Below are 18,573 nucleotides of genomic sequence, written 5' to 3'. Positions count from 1 at the left end.
AATTTGTTGCAATACAGTGTTAGCTAAGGTGTTTACTTACATTTTGATGTGTTTTGAAGAAATGTGCAATTCCGTTTTTGTACTTAAATGTTTGATGTAAGTTGGCCAGTGTGATTAACAATTAGTAGAGTCTGAATTGAATGGGGTTGTGAAGGATGGCTTTTTACATGTTTATTCTGGTCACTGTGTTTGAACTACTGATTTGTGATTTATTGTTATTTAGCATTTGGGCATATTGAATATGAGAAAGATTTATATATTTTTGTTGACATATGGTAATGTGTTCTTTTGCATTGAGACACATTTGTAAAGGACAATGTTTTTCTTTTCCACTGAAAAGCTTAATGACCAGAGCCAGAGAGGACCACTACTGTGAGCAAATAAATGCAACAAGGTCTCATCCACAATCCAGAACCACTGTGTCCAGTGTCCAATCTCTCCGCACAACAACCCACCTTATAAACACTAAAAAACACAACGCAGAGTTCAAGGGTGTGTCGAGAGGCAGTGACATTGTGGGTTACACTAACAATTAGAATGTGTCAAGTACCAAGTCATATGACCGTGAAGCATATGTACATCTAAAATTTGCTTATAACGTTAGCATGCTAATCGTTAGCATTATGTAACGTACCAAGTTATAAATGCCTGTGTGTTTGGCTGAAAAATTGGAAAAAAAAAGAATTTGGTACACATCTCCGAGTAATATATTTTCGTAAAATGTAAATGTTAGCATTTTAGCATGGTAGATTGTTTTTAACTAATTTAGCAGATCTACACCTCAGTTTCATGTGTTTTGGTATTTCACTAATATTAAAGCTGCGTTCTAATTAACTGGAAAGTTGGAAGTTGGCGCTCAGAATGACGACACTGTCGTTCCAAGCACCAGGTCAGAAATCAAGATGGCCACAACCATGAAAGCTATTTTAGCGCTTGTCTTGTCTGAATATAAACAACTAATGGAGAAATATGCACTCTTTCTGCAACCTTCAAACACGCTGGATGAAGATGAAACACAGATGCTATTGCTAGCGATGTACAGCGTATATACAACATGAAATAAATGTAGGTTACATTAATATATATCAATGCCCAGCAAAATATATAATATGGCTGATTTACTCTGACAGAAACTAATCAGAAGTGCTAAAAGCTGATGTTATAGAAGCGGACACCATTGTTTATATCGAGAGAAGCCATATTTGAAACAAACTTGGGGGTGGCTACGGCCAAAAGTAGGCCGATGGTGATCTTCAAGTTGGAAAAATACAGGTGAATAATGGAAAAGTTTGCGTCCGAGGATGTCCTTCAGGAAGCAAAAATGTTGTGTCCTAAATCTCCGCTTCATATTTCAATTATTTTGTTCCGGAATGATAATGATACTACACAATTGTAAACAGCTTTATTAACAAAAAAATATATATGAAAAATATATATTAATAAACCTGTTTGCAAATTGTCTTACGGTGAGTGTACATGTTTCTTTATTATTCCATAATTGTGATTATTACATACTTGAATTATTGACATATCTGTAAAAAGCACATACAAAAATGGAAAAATTAAGTATGCATACAAAAATAATACATTATAATCAATGTTAGGTTCAAACACTGATGACATGTATTAAACAAGACAAGAAGCAAGGAATTTAACAGAGACAGAATTAAATTTGGCTCAATGAGGAGAAACGCGTACAACTGTACCCTTGTACAGTGTTCCACGCTCTGACGGAAGATTGTACGCCTCCTCTTTTATTTGGACTTTCCCTGATTACATGGCAACAGCTGTTTTTAAGGGAGGGGGTCGTAAATAGCCATCACCTTTGTTACAAAACAGTTGAAAGAAAAGGTTGTAAAACAGTTCAAAGAAAAGGTCCCTGGAGGCGAGTCAGGTCCTGCTTCCTCTCCACTTTGGGCCAAGACAAAATCTTTCTGTGGAATACAATACATCAAAGAAACAAAACACCTTCATGTTACTTCCCATCCTACAAAGTGGAGTTTTACAAGCCTTCTTCTTTGTAGGATCAAAGACAGCTTTTGTCTGCTCGCCAGGAACTCATTGAAACACAAAGTTTTGTGATAACTTTGATACAATTATTCTGACAATCAAATAATATGTATATTTGTCGTAAACCAAAAGAAAAAATGCACTTAAATTGTATATTTAAATTTTAGTACAACTAATCATTGTTCATGGCACAACAAAAATAAACATTGTACAATTAATATTTTAACTACTTTAATAATTTAGCAAATTAAGACACAATGAAGTCCCGTAGTGTAATATTTGTTTATATATATATATTATAATAAAGGAGCTCAAATAAAAATAAAATATGATAATATATATGCCAGGGATAATTGATATAATGAAGGATTTTAAAAAAAACATTTGGTGCAATTGAATATTTAATAAAAACGTCACTTTTATATTTTCTGAAGGACCTTGAATAAAAATGAAATAAGTTGATGGTACATAATTCAGGGATAATTAAAATTATGTAAGACTTGAAAAAAAATTCCTTAGGTGCAATTTAATATTTATCAAAACATAAGTATTATTTTTTTTTATAAAGGATCTCAAATAAAAATGAAATATGATCATTTTATGTATGTACATAATTCAGGAATAATTAGAATAATTTACGAATTTAAAATATGCAATTTATTTGGTAAAATTTAATACATGTTTTCCCTCATGGCCTCAAATAGTAATTTAAAATAAACTATAAATACAACAAATTGTAATAAAACTTTACAATAAAATAGGTATATTTATTAAATACATGTTCTTCCTCCACGTGTCCTCAGTGAGGATTGGACTATTGACTCATTTGACCAAATCCTGATGTGTATTTATATTTTGCCATAAATACTGAAAGAATCCATGAGATATACAATATTAGTTTTAGATGTAAAGACCAACATCCACCACTAGATGGGACTAGAAACACTTTTCAATACGGATGTACTTGCTCTTACTCTAAAAGTCCTGGCAATAAACAATTTAAAATGCAATAAAAATATGTTTGTGAGCTCAGTGGTGTGAATGTGATTATGATATTTTGTGTATATGTTTGTTTTATTGATGTAATTTTTAGGCATATTTTAGGGGGGCTTTAGCGTCCCTAAAATAGTCTTAAGCCCCCCTACATAATTTGGTGCTATATATTTTTTTACATTTTTTTTTACAAATACATGCCGACATATGCATTATAAAGTAGCCCAAACATGAGTATAAATAAATGATCATATAACCTGTCATTATTCACTCAGTTTCCCCTCAATTCATAATGTAAGGTAGAGAGCCCCTTTAGTGCATCGGTATCCAATCTATTCCACTTGTTCATATAGAAAATGCCCACATCACTAAAAATCCAGTCCTCAATTTCTCTGCGACCTTGCTTGCGGTCCTGCAGGTGTGCAGCTTTGACGCACACAGCGCTGCAGAACAAGAACGTGAACGGATACAAAATAGACATAAGAAAGTAAGTATTCATCACTGCTTGGAGTAAAATATATTAGCTCCCCTTTACACCAGGTCTGTGTTTGACGAATAAAAACCTGTTTAGCACACTATGGACAACCTCTGTGCACGTCATACTTTTTTTGATTTGCAGGCAAAAGTTACAAACCCGCTCTAAAACAATGCTGCTACTTAGTTAGCTAGTTAAATGTGCACTCTTTTTTTACCATTTGCTATCTTTGGGGTTACTTCCTTCTGCAACGTCAGCTGTGTTTCTCACTTTACACATGGAGGAGAACATGAGCTGAATGGTGACGCGTGTGATGGCGCGTGCGCGTGACGTCTCGGGCTGTAGCGGACATTTTTTTCCAGCCCGATCCAAGCTATAAGTAGTCTGCTTTAATCGCATGATTACACAGTATTCTGGAAATCTGTGTTGCTGAATCTTTTGCAATTTGTTCAATTAATAATGGAGAAGTCAAAGTAGAAAGATGGAGGTGGGAAGCTTTTAGCCTTTAGCCACACAAACACAGCCGGTGTTTCCTTGTTTAAAATTCCCGAAGATGAAGCTTTACTATGGAACAGAGCGGTCAACCGGCAGTTTTCGGTGAGAAAATTGTGGTAATTAAGTCACCTCTTAACTTAGATATTGGGTTTCACTATGTAAAGCGCTTTGAGTCACTCGAGAAACGCGCTATATAAATATAATTCACATCACATCACACATCTTACCGGAGACATCAGCGGAGCTTCCATCCTGCTGCAGCTGCCGTGACTTCCCTTAGAGCAATGGTTCTTAACCTGGGTTCGATCGAACCCTAGGGGTTCGGTGAGTCGGCCTTAGGGGTTCGGCAGAAGTCACAACACACCCGACTCTTCGTGTAAATACAAACTTCTGTCGGCGTATTACGGATACAGCAACAGCTGACTGATTTGCAGGTGGGTATTTTGTTGTGAGTTTATGCACTGTGTTGGGTTTTGTTGTTTGAACAAGGTGATGTTCATGCACGGTTCATTTTGTGCACCAGTAAAAAAAACTTGGTAACATATGGGGAACATATATATAGTTACCATTGATTAGTTGCTTAATAACATGCAAATTAGTAACATATTGGCTCCTAACTAGTCATTATTAAGTATTAAGTACTTATTAATGCCTTATAGGGACGGCGTGGCGCAGTGGGAGAGTGACCGTGCGCAACCCGAGGGTCACTGGTTCAAATCCCATCTAGTACCAACCTCGTTACGTCCGTTGTGTCCTGAGCAAGACACTTCACCCTTGCTCCTGATGGGTGCTGGTTGGCGCCTTGCATGGCAGCTCGCTACATCAGTGTGTGAATGTGTGTGTGAATGGGTAAATGTGGAAGTAGTGTCAAAGCGCTTTGAGTACCTTGAAGGTAGAAAAGCGCTATACAAGTACAGCCCATTTATTCGACATGGCCCTATTATAACCCTGACCCTCTAACCCTGACACTAACCCCAACCAAATAACTCTAAAATAAGTCTTTACTACTTAAAATATGTTCCACTACTGTCCAAATAACTCTAAATTAAGTCTTTGTTACTTATAATGCGTTCCCCATTCTAAAGCGTTACCAAAAACATCTAACTTTGTCTTAAATTTGAAAAAAAAAACATTTTATTTTTCACTAAAAAAGGGTTCGGTGAATGCGCATATGAAACTGGTGGGGTTCGATACCTCCAACAACGTTAAGAACCACTGCCTTAGAGACTCTGGCGTCCACACACCCGTGGCCACACTCCTCCGACTTTCAGATACTATTTAATCTTACTATAAATACTGGCAACACAATAAGCAGATAAGGGATTTTCCAGAATGATCTTGCTACATGTGTCTAATAACATCTGAATCGCTCCCACTGCAATAGCCTTTTTTTTTCTAGTCCTTCACTCTAAATTTCCTCATCCACAAATCTTTTATCCTCGCTCAAATTAATGGGGAAATTGTTGCTTTCTCAGTCCGAATAGCTCTAGCTGCTGCTGGCTATGATTGTAAACAATGTGAGGACCCCTACAACCCCTGACGTCACGCGCACATCGTCTGCTACTTCCGGTAAAGGCAAGGCTTTTTTATTAGCGACCAAAAGTTGCAAACTTTATCGTCGATGTTCTCTACTAAATCCTTTCAGCAAAAATATGGCAATATCGCGAAATGATCAAGTATGACACATGGAATGGACCTGCTATCTCCGTTTAAATAAGAAAATCTCATTTCAGTTGGCCTTTAACCATGAATTAATCTTGTAATAAATCCATGTATAATAAAAAAAAAAAACAGTTTTAAATCAGTTTAACATTTAACGAATATTGTAATAAGTTTAAATACAAGTTCATAGAGTAGTGTGAAAACATTCAACATGGCTGACACCTGAAAGGACAAGCGCGGCTGATTGCTCCTCTCGCATTGGCCGAGACGGGTCACGTGACGAAGCTGAACCCCCCCTTCCCCCTCGCCACCCCCCGAAAGTATATTTTTAAAAGACATACGTTTTTAGTTCCTAAAATTAGAAAAAAAAGACTTTCGAAACAATGAGCTTTCCTGTTGTGGACTTCAGCGCCTTCAGCCTCGACGTGGAGGACATTGGTCCGGCAGACTTGGACCGCCTGAGCATGGACGTGAAAGAAGCTTTTACCCGAGTGGGCTTCGTCTTCCTGGACAAGACCGGCGTCACGCAGGCGGAGGTGAGACGACGACGACAGCGCGGATGTTACCATGAATTAATTAACGTGGACCCCGACTTAAACAAGTTGACAAACTTATTCGGGTGTTACCATTTAGTAGTCAATGGTACGGAATATGTACTGAACTGTGCTCTCTACTAATAAAAGTTTCAATCAATCAATCCACTGTAAAGTGTCGTGTCCTGTCCAGGTGGATGACGTCATGGAAACTTCCCGAAGGTTCTTCCTGCAGCCAGACCACTTCAAAAAGACATTCATCAGGAAAAGCTTCCCCAACTGTCCCCTGCTGGGTCCCCATGGAGACGGAAAGGTAATTCATTACAGGACTATGTTCCACACCATTCCTGCAGGAAAAGGCTAATTATTCTTACATATCCCCACACATATTCACACACTATATTTTCTTCGAAAAAAAAAATCAATCAATCAATGTTTATTTATATAGCCCTAAATTACTAGTGTCTCAAAGGGCTGCACAAACCACAACGACATCCTCGGTAGAGCCCACATAAGGGCAAGGAAAACTCACCCCAGTGGGACGTCGGTGACAGTGACAATGGTGACTATGAGTAACCTTGGAGAGGACCGCATAGCAATGGATGTCGAGCGGGTCTAACATGATACTGTGAAAGTTCAATCCATAGTGGATCCAACACAACCGTGAGAGTCCAGTCCAAAGTGGATCCAACACAGTAGCGAGAGTCCCGTCCATAGTGGAGCCAACAGGAAACCATCCCAAGCGGAGGCGGATCAGCAGCGCAGAGATGTCCCCAGACGATACACAGGCATGCGGTCCATCCTGGGTCCCGACTCTGGACGAGCGGTTCATCCTGGGTCCCGACTCTGGACAGCCAGTACTTCATCCATGGCCACCAGACCGGACCCCCTCCACAAGGGAGAGTGGGAAAGAGGAGAAAAAGAAAAGAAACGGCAGATCAACTGGTCTAAAAAGGCGGTCTATTTAAAGGCTGAGTATACAAATGAGTTTTAAGGTGAGACTTAAATGCTTCTACTGAGGAAGCATCTCGAACTGTTACCGGGATGGCCTTCCAGAGTACTGGAGCCCGAACGGAAAACGCTCTATAGCCCGCAGACTTTTTGGGGCTCTGGGAATCACTAATAAGCCGAAGTCCTTTGAATGCAGATTTCTTGCCGGGACATATGGTACGATACAATCGGCAAGATAGGCTGGAGCTAGACCATGTATTATTTTATACGTAAGTAGTAAAACCTTAAAGTCACATCTTAAGTGCACAGGAAGCCAGTGCAGGTGAGCCAGTACAGGCATAATATGATCAAACTTTCTTGTTCTTGTCAAAAGTCTAGCAGCCGCATTTTGTACCAACTGTAATCTTTTAATGCTATTCATGGGGAGACCCGAAAATAATACGTTACAGTAATCGAGACGTGACAAACGCATGTACAATGATCTCGGCGTCACTAGTGGACAAAATGGAGCGAATTATAGCGATATTACAGAGATGAAAGAAGGCCGTTTTAGTAACATTCTTAATGTGTGACTCAAACGAGAGAGTTGGGTCGAAGATAATACCCAGATTCTTTACAGAGTCGCTTCGTTTAATTGTTTGGTTGTCAAATGTTAAAGTTGTATTATTAAATAGAGGTCGGTGTCTAGCAGGACCGATAATCAGCATTTCCGTTTTTTGGGCGTTGAGTTGCAAAAAGTTAGCGGACATCCATTGTTTAATTTCATTAAGACACGCTTCCAGCTGACTACAATCCAGCGTGTAGGTCAGCTTTAGGGGCATGTAGAGTTGGGTGTAAAGAAAAAAAATTTAATTTGTATTTTTAGGGTGGATCCAGGAACACCAGCAGCAGATCTGAAAGAGTCGTTCAACATGACTTCACTACATCCTGACATAGTAAGTACACTTAACTCAACAATACATTGACATAGTAAATATACTTGACACAATAACATGCTGACATAGTAAGTATACTTGATTCAATAATATGCTGACATAGTAAGTATACTTGACACAATAACATGCTGACTAGTAAGTATACTTAACACAATAACATGCTGGCAAATCAAGTATACTTCACACAGTACTGCACATGCTTCTTTTTTTAACAACCTGATAAAGTAAGTACACTTTTCACAATATTGTACATGCTCGTTTTTAACATTCTGACATAGTAAGTATACTTAACACAACAATATTGTACATGCTGCATGCTGACATAGTAAGTATATTTAACAAAATAATACTGAGGCATTCTACTTTTTAACATCCTGACAGAGTAAGTATACTTTTCACAATAATACTGCACATGCTCCTTTTTAACATCCTTATAAAGTAAGTCCACTTATCACAATAATATTGTACAAGCTCCTTTTTAACATTCTGACATAGTGAGTATACTTAACACAATAATACTGATGCATTGTACTTTTTAACATCTTGACATAGTAAGTATACTCATCACAATAATATTGTGCATGCTGACATAGTAAGTATACTTAACACAATAATGCTGAAGCATTCTACTTTTTAACATCTTGACATAGTAAGTGCACTTATCACAATAATATTGTAAATGATCCTTTTTAACATTCTGACATAGTGAGTATACTTGACACAACAATAGTGTACATGCTGCATGCTGACATAGTAAGTATACTTTACACAATAATACTGAGGCATTCTATTTTTTAACATCCTGACAGAGTAAGTATATTTTTTTCACAATAATACTGCACATGCTCCTTTTTAACATCCTTATAAAGTAAGTCCACTTATCACAATAATATTGTACGAGCTCTTTTTTAACATTCTGACATAGTGAGTATACTTAACACAATAAAACTGATGCATTGTACTTTTTAACATCTTGACATAGTAAGGATACTTAACACAATAATGCTGAAGCATTCTACTTTTTAACATCTTGACATAGTAAGGATACTTAACACAATAATGCTGAAGCATTCTACTTTTTAACATCTTAACATAGTAAGTGCACTTATCACAATAATATTGTAAATGCTCCTTTTTAACATTCTGACATAGTGAGTATACTTAACACAATAATATTGTACATGCTGCATGCTGACATAGTAAGTATACTTCACAAAATAATACTGATGCTTTCTACTTTTTAACATTCCGACATAGTAAGTAAACTTATCACAATAATACTGCACATGTTCCTGTTTAACATCCTGATAAAGTAAGTATACTTATCGCAATACTTTTGTGCATGCTACTTTTTAACATGCTGACATAGTAAGTATACACTTTAATACTTACTAATACATGCTACTTTTTCACATGTTGACATAATTAGTATACTTATCACAATAAGAATGTATATGCTACTTTTTAACATTCTGCCATAGTAGGTGTACTTAACACAATAGTATGCTGATATAGTAAGTATATTTGTCACAGTATTATAATACTTACTGATACATGCTATTTTTTAACATGCTGATATAGTAAGTATACTTAACACAATAATCTTAAATTCTGACATAGTGAGTATACTTAACAAAATAAAACTGTACATGCTATTTTTTAACATGTTGACACAGTAAGTATACTTAACACCACCATACACAGACATAGTAAATATAATAAATATACTTAGCACTATAATACTAACTGATACATGCTACTTTTTAACATGCTGACATAGTATGAATACTTATCACAATAATACATAACATGCTACTTTTCGGACATGCTGACAAAGTAAGTTTACTTAATAAATGCCATTTTTTAACATGCTGATATGGTAAGAATACTTATCAAAATAATACCTAGTGATACATACTACTTTTTTAGCATCCTGACAAAGTAAGTATACTTAAGACAATAATACGCTGACCTAGTAAGTATACGTAACACAATTAATCGTAACATCCTGACATTGTAAGTATACTTAACACAGTAATACTGTACATGTTATTTTTTAACTTGTTGACATAGTAAGTATACTTAACACAATAATACGCTGACATATTAATAAACTTGGCTTCACGGTGGCAGAGGGGTTAGTGCGTCTGCCGCACAATACGAAGGTCCTGCAGTCCTGGGTTCAAATCCAGGCTCGGGATCTTTCTGTGTGAAGTTTGCATGTCCTCCCCGTGAATGCGTGGGTTCCCTCCGGGTACTCCGGCTTCCTCCCACTTCCAAAGACATGCACCTGGGGATAGGTTGATTGGCAACACTAAATGGTCCCTAGTGTGTGAATGTGAGTGTGAATGGTGTCTGTCTATCTGTGTTGGCCCTGTGATGAGGTGGCGACTTGTCCAGGGTGTACCCTGCCTTCCCCCCGATTGTAGCTGAGATAGGCACCAGCGCCCCCCGCGACCCCAAAAGGGAATAAGCGGTAGAAAATGGATGGATTAATAAACTTAGCACTATAATACTAACTGATACATGCTACTTTTTAACATGCTGACATTGTAAGTATACTTAACACAATACTATTGTACATGCTACTTTTTAACATTCTGACATAAGTATACTTATCACACCAATACTTACTGATACATGCCACTATTTAACATGCAGAAACAGTAAGTACAGATACTTAAATGCTACTTTTTTAACATTCTGACATGGTAAGTACACTTAATACTTAACATGCTATATGCTAATATTCTGGCAAAGTCAGTACACTGATACAATTACTGCTGCTGACACATGCTATTTTTTTTTAATCCTTATATGGTAAGTACACTTATTACCACTTGGAGACATCAACAAATGGATAAATGACAGTTTCAACAGAAAGATGGGGGCAAAATAACAATCACCTGGCCAAGGGAAAAGTGTAAAACAGACATTAACAAACTCCATCTTTACAAGAACAAATATAAATCAAACGTAATCAGTGGCCTAGTGGTTAGAGTGTCCGCCATGAGATCTATGGGTTGGGAGTTCAAACCCTCGCCGAGTCATACCAAAGACTAAAAAAATGGGACCCATTGCATCCCTGCTTGGCACTCAGCATCAAGGGTTGGAATTGGGGGTTAAATCACCATAAATGTTTCCCGGGCGCAGCACCGCTGCTACCCACTGCTCCCCTCACTTCCCAGGGGGTGATCAAGGGGATGGGTCAAACGTAGAGGACAAATTTCACTACACCTAGTGTGTGTGTGACAACCATTGGTACTTTAACTTTAACTTTATAAATAAAAGGGAACATATTTTTGAGCCACGACTATAGCAGTGTTTGCTCACACTTCTGTCCACTGTCAAGTTAGCCAGAACAAAATGTTAAAAATAATTTCAATAAATAAAAGTACCAATAAATGACCTATTGTTGCATACTGGAAGAAACATACAGTATTTCAACAAGACCCTCGCCTCATGACGATGTGTTTTGATTTTGTTTCCTGGTTTTAAAGCGTCATCCCCTATCTCGCCTCTGACTGCCCTGTCGTAATGTTTTGCCCAAACCTTAACCCAGCGTTTCTCAAAGTGTGGGGCGCGCCCCACTGGTGGGGAATAGAGACATGACAGGTGGGGCACGAGAAACGGGAGGAAATTTCCCTTTGATTTTTTTTTTTTTTTTTTTTTTTTTTTTTTTTTACAACCCCGTTTTCTATACAAACTGTAAATCACTTTGTAATTCTGTCTGTGAAATCCGCTATATAAATTAATGTAAATTACTTATTTTTCCGGTGGATTTCTAGGTAGGAGCGAAAGTTTGACAGACGCAACAATAACTAATGGGGGCGGGGCTGAGCGCAACACACTTTCGCGCGGATGGGTAGCAGACTAATGACCACAATTACACAAAATGGATAAATTGGTTTCATATAGAGTTGCATACAGAATTGCTCAATGCAAAAAAAGCACACACAATTGTTGAGCAGCTGATTCTCCCCGCTGCAATAGACAGTCATGCTCGACGAGACAAGCGCAGCAAAATTAAAAGCTGTCCCACTGTCAAGCGACACAGTTGCGAGACGTATATGCGACATTGCAAGTGATCTTGAGGAACAACTCGCAGACCAGGGGTCGGCAACCGGCGGCTCTGGAGCCACATGCGACTCTTTGATCACTCTGATGCGGCTCAGCTTGTCACGGCCAGCTAAGCTTGTCATCCTGCTTGTTAAACCTCGGGACACGCCCACGGCCGCGCGCCAGCTGCTGCAGGACGGAAACGCGTGGGTGTCCAAGTCAAAGCACCTGACAGCGGACCTTGAAGATGTTTCACGCCAGAAGGCCGTTCTTGCTCAGAATCACAAATAGTGTGATATTGAAATCCTCCCCAAACCAGACAAACTTGTGTTCGAAACTTGGAACGCTATCCCCGACTTTTATGTGAACATGAAAAAGTATGCACTTGGAGTCCTGTCCATCTTTGGATCCACATACGTATGTGAGCAGGTGTTCTCCAACATGAACTTTATTAAAAACAAACATCGCACACGCCTCACAGATGAGAGTTTACAATCCTGTGTGAAGATAAAGGTGACGTCATACAGCCCGGATGTGGTGACGCTGTGCTCTGCGGTTCAGGAGCAGACATCACATTGACCACGTATGATAAATATTTTAATTTCCTATAATTTTGCATATATTCACATTTTTTAATTGTTCAGTGAAATAGACATTTTACGGCATTTTTGGTTCTCTGCCAGTGAATAATTTAAGTTTGGCGTTTTTTTTCATTACTACAAGGAGGACTTAACGAGGCATTTTTTCGGAGTTAAAACGTTTTGTTGCATACAGACATTTTATTTCATTTTTTCTGCAGACGTTCATTGATTTCATAAACGTAACCCATCATAGTTTGTTTATACATAGTACAAAGCAAAAAGAAAACTTTATATGCAGTGTTATTTCATTTTTATTTTTTTTATTTTTATTTTATTTTATTTTGTAATTGTTTTGTCCTGTCCAGCTTACTAGGCAAATCATATAGTTGATGTAGATGCCCATATCGGCTGTTCACATTTACTTTACAGAAGAGAAGTGTAGGATACTTCTCTTGTTGCCTTATTTAAATTTGACTTTACTAAATTTATGTATATTATCATTTGGTGCAGCCGGGCTGGAGCAGCAAGGGATAGAAAGAGAAAAAAAAAAGGAAGACAGAGGGGGAAATTTGGGGGATCAGAGGGGGATTCGACAGTGTTATTCGACAGTGTTATTTTACATTTCAAAAGAATTTTGTGGCTCCCATTGTTTTCTTTAATTTGTGAAATGGGTCAAAATGGCTCTTTGAGTGGTAAAGGTTGCAGACCCCTGTCGTAGACAAGTTAAAATAAAGTTGTTTTGCTTTACAAGTGGACGAAGCTACTGACAGCAATAAAGACTGCCTGTTCATCGCGTACGTCCGCTTTGTGAATGGCAAGTCATTGTGCAAGGATTTACGGTTTTGGAAATACATAAAACATAGAGCCACTGCTGATGATCTGTTCAAGATAATAGACAGTTTCCTCAAAGAACGCGACCTTAAATGGGAAAACTGTGTGGGCTTTTGCTCTGATGGCGCCCAGAGCATGGCAGGGTCAAGAAACGGGCAGCAGGCTCTAATAAAGAGGGTTGCGCCAAATGCGCATTGGACACACTGCGTCAATCACCGGGAAGCACTCGCGTCAAGGAAGCTCAGCCCCGAACTCAATGAGGTTTTAACAGATGTTGTGAGCGCGGTAAATCTTATCAAAACACGAAAAAGTGGCACTTTAAATTTATTTATTATGGAACTTGATGCAAGTTATTTGATTTATTATTGAACTTGATGCAAGTTAAAACACTTTTATTTGATTTATTATTGAACTTGATGCAAGTTACAACACTTTTGTTTTATTTATTATTGAACTTGATGCAAGTTATTTGATTTATTATTGAACTTGATGCAAGTTATAAAACTTTTATTTGATTAATTATTGAACTTGATGCAAGTTACAACACTTTTGTTTTATTTATTATTGAACTTGATGCAAGTTATTTTATTTATTATTGAACTTGATGTTATTTTATGTTATTGAGTTTGAGTGTATACAACTTGATGTTACTTGATGTTCAATACATTTGAAAATGTTAAGCTTGGCATTAGCGTTCTGTTAGGGCGATGGGGGCAGGGGGGGCTTGAAAACTCCCCCTTGTCCAAAGTGGGGGATGACAAAAAAGTTTGAGAACCACTACCTTAACCAATCGTGACTCAGCATAAACAAACCAACCTCTCATGGGTTTTCTCAACTATCTACCATCTTCATTAAGCATTTATCAACTTCAGGCCAAAAGTTTCAAGAATCCTTCCAAGTTCCACCATCTTGTGTAGAAATGCCCCCCGTCTGAGGTTGTGGCAGGATTCCAGGAGACCATGACAACCTTTTACCAGCGCTGCAAAGAGCTAAGCCTGCGAATTTTGAAGGTGATAGCCCACAGTCTGGACTTGGACCCCGATGTGTTTCTGAGCGCTCACCGCCAGATTGGAGGTAAGTGCTAGTCTTGACATCTCCATGTTCTGTTTTTTAGCATAGCGGCCACCAGGAAGAGCTGTGGTGAACAGAAACTTAGTGACATCCTGATGAAAGTGTGTATGTTTCTTTTGCAGATGATGAGAACCCAACAATGCTCCGTTCCATCTATTACCCTCCGGTCCACAGAGAAGTGGCCAGGGAGGGCCAGCTGAGATGTGGCCAGCATTCAGACTACGGGAGCATTACCTTGTTGTTCCAGGATTCTGAAGGTCTGCAGGTGAGGAAACCTTTCTGAAAACATGCAGTCCCCAACCTACCATCTACCATCTAACATGTGACAATATCCACTACCTAGTTCTTAAATGCACAATTGTCGTCCTCCCCTTTAGCATGGCCTGCAGCACTAAGCTATGGAAGCAGAATTGTCTCACATCAATTTATATATGGATGAAATATGATATTAATACATATGCATGTATTAATAAATATACAAATACAAATGTGATATACAAATAAATAATTTGTATAAATAAACATATTTGTAAATATTTTTTTGAGATTTGAAAATATATACAAATAGTTTGTAAATATAAAAATGTGAGATACAAATAAATCAAGAAATATTATAAATAAACATATATTTGTAAATATATTTTACAGATTTGAATATAAATATACTGGATTTTGTATTTGTATTGACTTTGCATAGGTGGATCGCTTTTTCGTTTGTGTTGATGAGACATTCCTACCACAAACCATATGCACAGATAAATGTGACCTACATACTCCCCTGAACAACTGTGTGGGTGTGTGTACACATACACATGGGTGTTTGTGTGTGTGTGTGTGTGTATATATATATATATATATATATATATATATGTATATATATATATATATATATATATATATATATGTATATATATATATATATATATATATGTATATATATATATATATATATATATATACACACACACACATTGGTGTGTGTATGTATATGTGTGTATGTATATATGTGTGTGTGTGTATATATATAGGTTTATATGTGTGTGTGTGTGTATGTATATATATATATATATACATACACACATATATATATATGTATGTATGTGTGTGTATGTATATGTGTGTGTGTATATATATATATATATATATATATATATATATATATACATGTATGTATATGTGTGTTTGTTTGTACAGTATGTATGTATTGGGGGCGGCATGGCGTAGTGGGTAGAGCGGCTGTGCCAGAAACCTGAGGGTTGCAGGTTCGCTTCCCACCTATTGACATCCAAAAAAGCGCTGCCGTTGTGTCTTTGGGCAGGACACTTCACCCTTGCCCCCGGTGCCGCTCACACTGGTGAATGAATGATGACTGAATGATAGGTGGTGGTCGGAAGGGCCGTAGGCGCAAACTGGCAGCCACGCTTCCGTCAGTCTACCCCAGGGCAGCTGTGGCTACAGATGTAGCTTACCACCACCAGGTGTGAATGAATGATGGGTTCCCACTTCAATGTGAGCGCTTTGAGTATCTGACAATAGAAAAGCGCGATATAAATCGAAGCCATTATTATTATTATTATTATTGTTTGTATATATATATATATATTTATATATATAAGTATGTATGTATGTATGTACTGTATATGTATGTATGTATATATATGTATGTATGTATATTTATGTATGTATGTGTGTGTGTATATATATATGTATATGTATATAACCACACACTTCTTATAATCAATTTTCTAAAGTATGTTTTTAGGTCATCTCCATGCAACCAAAAAGAGCTTTCCCAACCTGTTTTGAAAAAGTTTCATTATAATTATTATATCAAATATTACATTGTGAGAATCATGTTGACTCGAGAATCAGTTCTGAATTGAATCGTCACCCCAGGGATTGTAATCTGTTTGAATTTTCAGGAGCCCAAAGATACACACCCCTTATTGTTAATATTGTTAGCTAAAATTAATTAAAACAATTGACAGCAATTTGAGGATGAGCTCTGATTGTGTGCTTTTACTGCCACTTAGTGTCTACTTTGATGTCTGTGTGGTGTAAAACATCAATGCAGTTGTTTTTCTCTTCTTTTTGAGGTTACGGAAACAATAACACCTTGATAGATAACAAATTCATAAAATCATTGGAGGAAAAAAAGCTTCATGCCATCGTTCCTTTGGGTGCAACTTTTTGAAAAAGCTGCTGTGAATTCGGGCATTCTAGGCCGCAACAATCACACAAAAAACCTATAAAATCCTGAGGAGACTGGAAAGTAAACCGGGAATAAAACATGACCCCACTTGGAATAAATCGCTTGGCATCAATCGAAGCGTTGGAGGTCGTTTGGTTGCAGAGTGCGAGATAAATAGTTGTGAAATGTAAACACTAAATCCTACCGTGAGAGTGTTGTTTGAAGTAACATGCTAACAGGAAGTGTCATTAAAAAGAATGTGAAGCAGTGGTAAAAATATGACTATATCAACTTTGATTTTTAAAAGTGCTTTATAAATAAAGTTGATTTGATTTGATTTGGAATCTGACCGATTTAAATATGACGTAACTTCCTGTTTGTTTCTGACATTCCAGGTGCTTGAAGGTTCTGGTGAGTTTATCACCGCTCCTTGCATCCCCGGGGCCATACTGGTCAACATCGCTGACATGATGCAGCGTTGGACCAGCGACCGGTTTGTCTCTCTGGTCAGAAATCTCATCTTTTTAATGATCATTTTGTGGAAAGTGGGCTTCACGGTGGCAGAGGGGTTAGTGCGTCTGCCTCACAATACGAAGGTCCTGCAGTCCTGGGTTCAAATCCAGGCTTGGGATCTTTCTGTGTGGAGTTTGCATGTTCTCCCCGTGAATGCGTGGGTTCCCTCCGGGTACTCCGGCTTCCTCCCACCTCCAAAGACATGCACCTGGGGATAGGTTGATTGACGACACTAAAATTGGCCCTAGTGTGTGAATGTGAGTGTGAGTGTTGTCTGTCTATCTGTGTTGGCCCTGTGATGAGGGGGCGACTTGTCCAGGGTGTACCCCGCCTTCCGCCCGATTGCAGCTGAGATAGGCGCCAGCGCCCCCCGCGACCCCGAAAGGGAATAAGCGGTAGAAAATGGATGGATGGTTGGATTTTGTGGAAAGTGAGCGTATACAAAATATTTGTCGCGTTTTTGCTGCACTAGAATGCTTGCTTCAGTGCACTTTAACAAGTGTACTCAGTTCCTGCGTGTGCAGATGTTGCTAGATTTGTGCTGTCAGAATTGTCCTTAACCTCCCTTTGTTTTTTTTCGTCTTCTAATTTTTTCATTCCCATTCATTTAATGTTCTTTATATATTTGCCTGGGCAGCACGGTGGAGAGGGGTTAGTGCGTCTGCCTCACAATACGAAGGTCCTGCAGTCCTGGGTTCAAATCCAGGCTCGGGATCTTTCTGTGTGGAGTTTGCATGTTCTCCCCGTGACTGCGCGGGTTCCCTGCGGGTACTCCGGCTTCCTCCCACCTCCAAAGACATACACCTGGGAATAGGTTGATTGGCAACACTAAATTGGCTCGAGTGTGTGAATGTGAGTGTGAATGTTGTTTGTCCAGGGTGTACGCCGCCTTCCGTCCGATTGTAGCTGAGATAGGCAACAGCGCCCCCCGTGACCCCAAAGGGAATAAGCGGTAGAAAATGGATGGACAGATATATTTGCCTTTTCTTCTCCGACTGAAGGCTCCTCATTGGCTGTTCAATCTGTCCATCAGGTCCACAGAGTCGTGTTGCCCCCTGCTGGCAACTCCACCACAAGTCCGTCTCTGGCTTTCTTCCTCATGCCGGACGACAAGGCCGTTGTCGTCTGTGCCGATGGATCCGACAAGTACTCGCCGGTGCAGCTTGGTGCCTACGTCGCAGAGCGTGTGGGCTACATGTACGCCCAGTAGCGCTAGCACCGCCTGCGTTGGACGTCGCTGGACTGCTAGGTGATGATTTTGGTGAGGGTTCGT

At 38.6% G+C, this 18,573-nt stretch overlaps 1 protein-coding gene across 1 annotated transcript in view; it reads left to right on the top strand.

Moving 5' to 3' along the window:
• The first annotated feature begins 5,961 nt into the window (after positions 1 to 5,961).
• Positions 5,962 to 18,573, top strand: part of LOC133549267 (uncharacterized) — a 29,153-nt gene continuing 16,541 nt past the window's right edge. Inside the window, 8 exon segments of the mRNA XM_061894505.1 lie at positions 5,962 to 6,171; positions 6,362 to 6,453; positions 6,455 to 6,481; positions 7,985 to 8,054; positions 14,443 to 14,599; positions 14,719 to 14,861; positions 17,183 to 17,293; positions 18,334 to 18,561. Of these exon segments, the coding sequence (XP_061750489.1) occupies positions 6,019 to 6,171; positions 6,362 to 6,453; positions 6,455 to 6,481; positions 7,985 to 8,054; positions 14,443 to 14,599; positions 14,719 to 14,861; positions 17,183 to 17,293; positions 18,334 to 18,510 (930 nt within the window). The 5' untranslated portion in view covers positions 5,962 to 6,018 and the 3' untranslated portion in view covers positions 18,511 to 18,561.

This window comes from Nerophis ophidion, linkage group LG03 (assembly GCF_033978795.1).
Source record: "Nerophis ophidion isolate RoL-2023_Sa linkage group LG03, RoL_Noph_v1.0, whole genome shotgun sequence".
Taxonomy (NCBI): domain Eukaryota; kingdom Metazoa; phylum Chordata; class Actinopteri; order Syngnathiformes; family Syngnathidae; genus Nerophis; species Nerophis ophidion.
The sequence above is the reverse complement of the archived record's forward strand: the minus strand, read 5'-3'. Positions and strand labels throughout refer to the sequence as shown.